General features: G+C 38.5%; 1 protein-coding gene across 3 annotated transcripts in view; it reads right to left on the bottom strand.

Moving 5' to 3' along the window:
* The window catches only part of Sept10 (septin 10), a 43,885-nt gene that overhangs the window by 12,185 nt on the left and 22,516 nt on the right, over positions 1-9,184 (bottom strand). For 2 of the 3 annotated variants that reach the window (XM_013355315.2, XM_026778213.1), the window contains exons 5-8: positions 6,733-6,894; positions 4,483-4,579; positions 2,915-3,083; positions 1,309-1,323 (exon numbers count right to left, since the gene is read on the bottom strand). In XM_013355315.2, the coding sequence (XP_013210769.1) occupies positions 1,309-1,323; positions 2,915-3,083; positions 4,483-4,579; positions 6,733-6,894 (443 nt within the window). The remainder of the gene's footprint in view (positions 1-1,308; positions 1,324-2,914; positions 3,084-4,482; positions 4,580-6,732; positions 6,895-9,184) is intronic. The other variant, XM_013355316.2, reaches the window with a different exon arrangement.

Consider the following 9,184-nt stretch of genomic DNA (forward strand, 5'->3'; position numbering starts at 1 on the left):
AATCTTCCCGGTAAGACCGGTGCTCACAGATTATTAGAGATGGGTTGATTGGGATATCAGAATTAGCCAGTAAGGGCTAGAGCTAAAGGGCCAAGCAGTGTTTAAATGAATACAGTTTGTGTGTTGTTATTTCGGGCATAAGCTAGCCAGTAAGGGCTAAAGCTAATGGGCCAAGCAGTGTTTAAATGAATACAGTTTGTGTGTTGTTATTTCGGGCATAAGCTAGCCAGGCGGCCGGGGTGCTAGGGAGGCAGCCCTGCTACTCTTATTACTACAGAAGATCTGGCAATAAAGAAATAAAGGGCACCCTAGCAGGTCCATGTAACATTTCTTTTAATTGTTAGGTTGATATAACACAGATTTTACCAACCAAATTAAGATGAACTAAATAGGAAAGAGTCCTCAGAAAATAGAAAGTTTACTTCACGAAACTACAAACAATGGAGGTTTTCCATGTATTAGGCTATAATGAACTTCTTACACAAACCTTACCATGTCTCACAAAATGGAAAGTACTACAAGCTGTAGTTTGCCTCAGCCTGGCCTAAGAAACAGAATTGGCTTAGAGAAATTCCTCCCTCCTAAATGGAGCAGCCTGGGAAGGACAGAAACTGTCCTCACACTGGGGTCTGCTTCTCCCTCTTTTATCCTCTGCTAGCAATCTCCAGGTTTGCCCCCTCCTCCTTCTGGGCTTTGCTCTGGTTTTTCCATTTATTATAGCTCTAAATACACTACTGCCCCAAGGGTATCTCTCCTAATTTTCCAGTTTAACCGAACACATCCCCCCATCTCACAGTCTGTCTACCTTTCCTTTAGTGCATGTGTCACAACTAAAATCTACTGTACAACTGAGAATTTGATTTTGGCATCCCTTGTCTCCAATCTTGTTAACTCCAGACTCATCCTGAATGCTTAATGAGCTGCTTAGATTTATCGTTTCCAATTTCCTGACCATGGCCCACCACTAAACTTTTTCCCTTTCCCCTCTTGCTTATCTCAGTGACCACCATTTGCCCTGTTTCTTAGGTGGCTGAAGTAATTTTTAATTCACCTTTTCTTGGCATCCCATATTCAAACAAATCTTTCAATAACTCCTTAAAATATCTATCCTAATAAATATGTTACCATTCTTGTCCAAGCCTCTATTTTTCTGTGTCTGGTCTCTTAGCTTAGTCTATCCACGTCCACTTCTGGCTGCCCCACCCCATTATCTCTTGTTCACACAAGGCCACTTAATGCCTTCTTCACACTTCCTGCCCCCACGTACTACAAGGGCAAGGGTACTATCTGACCCATGTGCATACATACCCAGGAGCTAGCATGCTGAGCAGACGGATGGCAGACAAACAACAATTACTGGCTGAAGGAACATTTTAAAATGTAGATTCCTAGGCTCCATCCCTGGAAATTCTGACCCTGCATTTCTTAGTCATCTACAGGTGACTGATGAGGAATCCACCAGGCAACCCGGATCTCTCTTCTTGGAGATACTTCATAGCTGTCCTGTTTGCTTTCACTTGGGCCCTTTGCCTCCTCAGTACACACAGACCTCTGAATTGTCCCTGAAACTTGGAAGAAATGAGAAGCAAAACCTCCTTGGGGAAACACTAGGGAAACCAACTTGAAATGGTTAATCTTCAGTAAAGATATAATGTGATCAGAAAATCATCAGCTTATCAGAACTACTGCCATACAGCATTAATTCAGTGGGAGGGGTTAATACATACAATTCTTAATTTTTTATGTTAGAGTAACTAAAACACTAATGAAATTTAAATTTTAACTTCATCTATGATTAAGTCTTCCACAAGGCCAACTGAAATCTAAACAACGGTATAAGATATTCTCTTACTCCTCCCTTTTGTGTCTACCCTGTGACAGGTGTCAACAGCTAAGGGAATTAATAAATGCCAACAGTGGAGTGGAAAAGGAATCCTCACTCTCAGAGAAATCAAAACAGTGCTTATCCTAAGGGCTAACTGTTTCTTTACCCATGCAGAACTGTTCTACAGTGTTTTATTCAATCAGATTTGATTAAGTACAGGAGGAATTAGGATTCTATATATGTATGTTCATTTTTAAAATTCAGGGTTATCATAGAGCCCCATAATAAACTTACCAAAGAAATCAAAATACAAAAGAAAATTTACCAAGAAACATTAAATGGTCTAGTACTGAACAAGCTCTCTCCGTCTAAAATTCTTGTAACTATAAAAAAAAAAAAAAAAAACAATTCGAACCCAAACTCCCTTCAAGGAAAAGATACTGCATTTTTGGCTAAGCTTCAGTTACTCCAATTGTTACTTCATAAAAAGAACAAGTAGTGAAGATTTGAGTAATTTAATATGACTTATATAATAATAATTATATTTTCATCTATTTCTAGGCACAAAAAAAGAAAGAAATGAAAACAAAACAACAAAAGCAAACAAGTGAGGAGATTCTGTTACCCGGATACTGAGGTAACACATCCTAATTCTGTTACCTGGATACTGAGGTCTCACATCCTAATTACATATCTACTTTTCCCTTTCTTGTTCAGGGCCTCACACAGACTAGCACTCTTGACATTGAACAAAAGGCCCCACCCACGCCCACCTTTTTGCACTTTTCAGTTTGAGACAAGATGTTACTTTATTGCCCAAGTTGGCCCTGAACTGGTTCTACAGTCCAGGCAGACCTTGAACTTGTAAGCTTCGTGACACAGCTTCCCAAGTCACTGTATAAAAGGGCTGTTTTTTTCTTTGTTCATTTAGTTAGTGATGATCTTCAGAAGCAAGGATAATCAGCTGATTGGAGAAGTCAAATTTCATAGTTAGATTTCCAAAACTCCACTCCCGTCACTCTGGGTACTTAAAAGAGGGCAGCCCTTTCTCACTGCCTCTGTCCCGCCTTCCTCCCAAAGCCGCCTCACCTGAGGGGCTTGTTCTCCGGGCCCACGTCTGCAAAGCCCATTTCCTCCAGCTTGCAGCGTCTGTACAGCTCGTAGTGCCGCGCATGGGTCTGCTCCCGCAGATCCTCCATGTTTGTGCAAATGAGCATCTCCCGCAGCTTTACAAAGTCACAGTGGTTCTCATTTTCCACTAGTCAGAGAAAAACAAGACAGAAAATGCTAGGTTTTAATTCCTGGCACATAATTAGTGCTTGTCAAATGAGCAAGGAGATGAAACACAAATGAAATAACAGAGAAATGGCCAATTCTGATTAATGGCCACTATCGTTATATACAAGAAACTAAGGAAGAAACTCTTACAATATATACACTGAATTACAGGTAATATTAACACACTGAGAGGTCTACTTCAAATATAGTAGCAAGTAGATACAAAGAAATTAGCAAAGAAATAGTTCTCATTGCTGTACGCTCCAGCTGCTTCACTAACATTTTGCTAGTTCACCAACTCTATGCTCAGGACATCTTACACAGCACTTTAAAAACAGCAAGAAACATTATCTCACTCCAAAGCAGTAAATTCTGTTAAGAGCTACAATGATCAAATTCTTTTTCTAAAATATTACACTTATGAATTTGTATTAAATATTATTCAAAACTGGTAAATACACTGGTATGGTCATTCTATGTTTACAATTGCCAAAGTACTATCAATAGATATGTTACAGTGACCAAGACTTTAAATTTTAAAATAAAACTTTTTAAATTTATTTATTTATTTATTTGAGACAGGCTTCATTGTGTTCACAGATTGACATCAAACTTGAAATCTTCTGGTTTTCACCTCCCAAGGAGCTAAGTAGGACTAGAAGTTTACTATACCCGGTTTATTTTATGTTTTAATTAGTTTAAAATTTTTCTCGGTGTTTTACATTGATTTAAAATTATTACCACCTGGAAATTGTGGTACATTCCTATAATCCCAGTACTCCAGAGGTAGACACAAGAGTATCATAATTTCCAAACCTGCTAGGCTACACAGCAAGACCATTTCATAAAATCAAAATCAACACTCCCCCAAATTCAATTAAAATATAAAAAAATTCTCTGAAGCTAGTGACCGTACAAGTAATATATTTTTGCCTTTATATTAAGGCATATTATTAACTGCCATTATGATTAAGGATATATGGAGTGGTACAGGCTGCTCAAACTCAGGGAAGTTAAGCAGGAAGAACTGAGTTCCAGGCTAGCCTGGGCTACAAAGCAAAGCAGAATCTCAAAACTTCAAAACAAAACAAAACAAAAAACAAGTAAAAAGTCGATGATCTTACTTGCTTACTACAATGCCAGATTAAGTGGATTACCCTTTAAGGCTGGCTTACTAGTTCCTTTTGAAAATAGTTTAGCAATACCATGATGAGAAAACATATAGATATTTTCAAGATGGTATACTCTGCCCCGTCTACACAGTAATATCATGTTTAGGCACTGCTTTAGATTTCAGTTCTAATCAAGCACTAGGGATGGAGTTGCACAGAGCATACCAGAGCAACACATACATTTTCTGTCACGGTTTATCCATTTACCTTGAACAATACCCCAAGGATACTGGCGAGCTTTGACCATCTTATTTCCAACTTGTACCTCATCCATACTTCCTACAACAGCAAATGGCAAATGTCCCTGGGAAGGAACCAAACATCAATCTCATTATCTTACGCCGCAATATCAGTGACTAAAATATCAGTGATGGAAACAGTAGAGAACAATTAAACAGCGATTCTACTTGGGATATGTACTAATTATCCTACAAGTTAATTTTGGACACTACAAAGAAAATTATTTAATGCGCATTTCCACATGCAAAGCACAATGTTATTTGGAATTTTAAAAAGAAGAAAAGGAGAAGCAGAAGGAAAATTTTGATACATGTGACACTGCCATCAACATTTTCCCCCAAAAAAAGATATTTTAGAAACTATGTACATTATATAATATGCAAAATAATATCGTATCTACACTTAGTATATCACATGTACTATTAATATAAAATGATGCTAGTGGACAAGAGCTACAGGAAGCAAGAGGAACAAGAGATTACTGAGAAGAGAGATGCAATCCAAGCTGGGCTGGGAACATGGGGGTTATAGATCTAAGAGTAGGAAGGTCTAGCATAGGGGCTTCCAGTAACATGCGCAGCTCAGCCAGGGACTAGGAGTGTAGGAGTCTGTCTAAAGCTGAGGCCTGAAATAGGGGGGAAGATTCATGCACAAAGAAATAAAGCTTAATATTTAACAGCTGAATGAAGTTTTAACTGTCTGATAAATTACTAATGAGCTTATGAGTAAAGTTAAATATAAAGGCAGTTTACACCCGGGGATCACAATCACCTCATTTACATTATCAGGATTTTAGAGATTTAATTTAGGGTTTCTAGTTATCATGACTGTAACGGTTAATCTTCACTGTCAATGTAACTATATTTAGAACCACCTGTGTGTGCTCAGAAAGGTTTAGCTGAGCATGGAGACCCATCCCGAACATGGGCAGCACTACCATGGGCTGGGGATCCATATGTAACACAAGGAGACCAGACTAAGCGGCAGTGTTTATTTTGTTTCCTGACAGCAGGTGTACTGTGAACAGCTGCCGTCCATCCCCACTGCCAGGACCCCTATAACGTGACAGATTGCAATCTCAAACTACAAGCTAAAAGAAATTTAAGTGGCTTTGTCAGAACTTGTGTCACAGAAAAGTATCCAATACAGTAGCGTATGATAAATAGAAAAGGAAAGGGGAGAAAAAGATTGGCAGTTAGAGAACGCTATTGTTAGGCATTTAGTTAGGAGCGCATCTGCTAATCCTCAGTCAGTCTGGATGAAGACTACTAACCACATTTTACAGACAAGTTAAGTCTCCAGATGTTACTGTCACAAAAAGCATCAGCCTCAAATTTACAATCCTTCAAAATACAGCAAAGCATTTAAGAAATGAGAAACAGCAAGAAAAATAATGAGTCATCTTGGGTACATTAAATTTAACAAGCATTTCATTTGTACAGGAGATACTAGAAGGGAGAACATCAGCTTCAGGAGTTCCTAAAAACTCAGATTTTAAAGCAGCCAAGGGAAGCTGCATGGTCCTTTCGTGTTTTTAAAACAGGACAGAAAGGAACCGTTCCGAGGTAATTAAATATGGTTCAACAAAGGTAAACCCAAGTCTTACAATGAATTACTTTATTCAGGTGGAAGTAAGAAAAAGGAAAACATGCATAAAGCACTCAGTACCTGTTTTTCAACAACAGCAAACATTTGTTCTACTGAGCTTTTTGACTGAAGTCTTTTTGGGGAACACAAGGTAAAATAGATCCCATGGGTCTCCCTTTGTTTAAGGGTGGCACATTCGAAGAACCCAGCAGATGTCTGAAAGTACGCCCTGTGCACAGCCCACAGATAGTATGCTTTCTTCTACTCTGATGCCTATGGACATTTATAAATTAGGTACCATAGAGATGAATAACTTATGGCCAAGTGGGACAATAAACACTTAAAGCACAATACATGACTGTGTCTCTTTAAAAAATACTATTGTATTAGAATCACCATTGTTTTGATGACATTAGTTGGTACAATGCCTATGGTAAGATTTTATCATGCTATACAGGTTGGCACACAACTGAAAACTAGCAATTTCTGCAATTTTCCATTTTCACAATAAAAACTAAAGCCTCAGAAAGCGAAGCCTCAGGTGGGTAGGGCTATTATGGAAACAATGTTACTCAGAACTCAGCTTTCCTTTTACAAACAGAACAAATGTATACTCAATGGGGGGCTCACATTCATTGCACCATTGATCTTGGCAGTAGTCTCGTCATCTGTTGGGAACTGATATATCTGAACACCATTGATGACCAGTTCACTCATGAGCTTCATCTTAAACTTCTGTAATTCACTTTTAGAAATTGTATCTGCCTTGGCAATTAATGGTATAATGTTCACCTATTAAGAAAAAAAATCCACAATCTCATCATGGAAGATCTGTTTTTAATCCCGCAGTCATAGCTTTTCTGTATAAAACCAGTCTCTGACACTAACTTTCTCTGACCAGGAGTTGGCAAAGGATAAAGGAGTTGGCAAACTGAAACACCACATTTATTCACTTATTCTGCCTTCCTGCTACAACAGCTCAAGGAGTTGCCATAAGGAGCACAGGAAACTGACACATTTTACCACCTGCCTGTGTGTAGATTTCCCTAACCACAACAGTTACTAGTTGCCACTCTCATATATGCGCATATGTAATATTCTTATACACCCATTCCTATCCATGCTAGGTTACAAACATTTTTAAAAGGGCTCTTGTAAAATTAAATTTGCATTTGTATTTAGGTTTGGAATCTCATTATCTTCTCTCCCACTTGAAGTCTTTTTCAACTCCACACAAGGTAAGTAGAACATAATAAACTATAAGCAAAAAACACCTGCTTAATTCACTTTTATTTCTTAATAATCTGAGCATTACGGTAATTAGGTAATTGATCCCCCAAGAACACTAAGAGAACAGGTGATGCTTCTCTTTTTGCCTCTTCTTTCATCCTTTATTTACCTCTGTCAAGGCCTAGTCATCAGATGCCTACCAGCTTCAGAATTTGTCCCCAACACTTGAATGAAACAGAAGAGGGTGCCAGTCTTCCCATGAATGGCCACTGCTGACGAACTTCTACTGTCACCAGAAACCACTTCCTTGCAAAATGACAGGTGGTGTGTAGGATGCGTGACTCTCGGGAGGTCAGGGGCTGGACTGCTGAAAAAGCGCTCACAGTCGCTTCTGAAAATTCACTAACAGAGCTTACTAACACAAACTGCTCCTGGCAGAGCTGAGGTGGCTGCTTGGCCAGTACAAGAACATTCTAAATAAGACTTTTTGGCTATTAATAAAAGTTAATAGAACGAGTAACACAGTTATTTCCTATGTACAAAGGTAACTATTTTGCAAGATATCTCATATATCTCCATAGGAGTCTTAATGTGAGCTCACTATCCTCACATCAGTGAAAACACAAAAGCCTGGCTAGGTCACTCAGTGCTGCAACAAGCTGGTAAATGGCCAAGCTATTTATTTATTTAATTTTATAAATGTATTGAGTGTTAAGGGCAGAGCCTCACACATGCTAGGAAAGTACATATCAGTGAAATGTGACATTATTATTTTTACCTTTTTAAATAAAATACTAATATTAGGTTGGTTTTGATTTAGTTTTGAGACAAGATCTCACTGTATTGTCAGGCTGGCTTCAAACTCCTGTCTAAAGCAATTCTCCTGCATCAGCCTTCCCAAGCAGCTGGGATTGCAGGTATACCGCCACATCCTAGCTTCTACTGCCTATCTCACAATAGAATGTTATATTAAGTAGTTCAGCAGGCCATGGCTACAACCTTCTTATATAAAATACAGAAAAAAAGAGGGTACTTAATTTTATAAGAAAGCTTACACTTTGAAATTAAAAAAAAAAAAGAATGCGCCAGGTGGTAGTGGTGCATGCCTTTAATCCCACCACTTGGGAGGCAGAGGTGGGCAGATCTCTGTGAGTTCAAGGCCAGCCTGGTGTACAGAGTGAGTTCCAGGGCTTCACAGAGAAACACTATCTCAGAAAGACCAAAAAAAAAATTTATTTAAAATCATCAAACCTGAAGATTAGGTAGTATGTGCTTACAGACTATAATAAAACAATTCTCTCTCTGTGCCATACAATTATATTCTGGCAGCTTAGAAGAAAGGTAAAATAACACGTTTACATGGCTATATATTATATATTATATATATTGAATGCATAATTTAACAGGGGCTATATCCATTATCTCATTTAGTTCTCACAAGGTAATAATAATAGCTATCTTTTACTGGGAATGTCTTCTAGCTAAGCTCTTTATTTTTACAGATTAATTAATTTTCACATCTATACTTCAAGGCAGGGCTTCACCTGCTTTGTATATTAGGGAGTGAGGAAACTGAGGCTCAGAGACTAAAGGTACTTGCCACAGATGAGATGAAACAGCTAATAAGGGATACAACCAATATTTAAAATCACCTCCCCACTAATAGCAAATTCTATGACCTTTATAATACTGTATCATAGTGATCTTTTGTATAACACAGAATTTCACTTTTGATTTTATTCCTTTAAAAGCACAGATTTGGCCGGGCGGTGGTGGCGCACGCCTTTAATCCCAGCACTCGGGAGGCAGAGGCAGGCGGATCTCTGTGAGTTCGAGGCCAGCCTGGTCTACA

Source organism: Microtus ochrogaster, unplaced genomic scaffold (genome assembly GCF_000317375.1).
Source record: "Microtus ochrogaster isolate Prairie Vole_2 unplaced genomic scaffold, MicOch1.0 UNK113, whole genome shotgun sequence".
NCBI lineage: Eukaryota > Metazoa > Chordata > Mammalia > Rodentia > Cricetidae > Microtus > Microtus ochrogaster.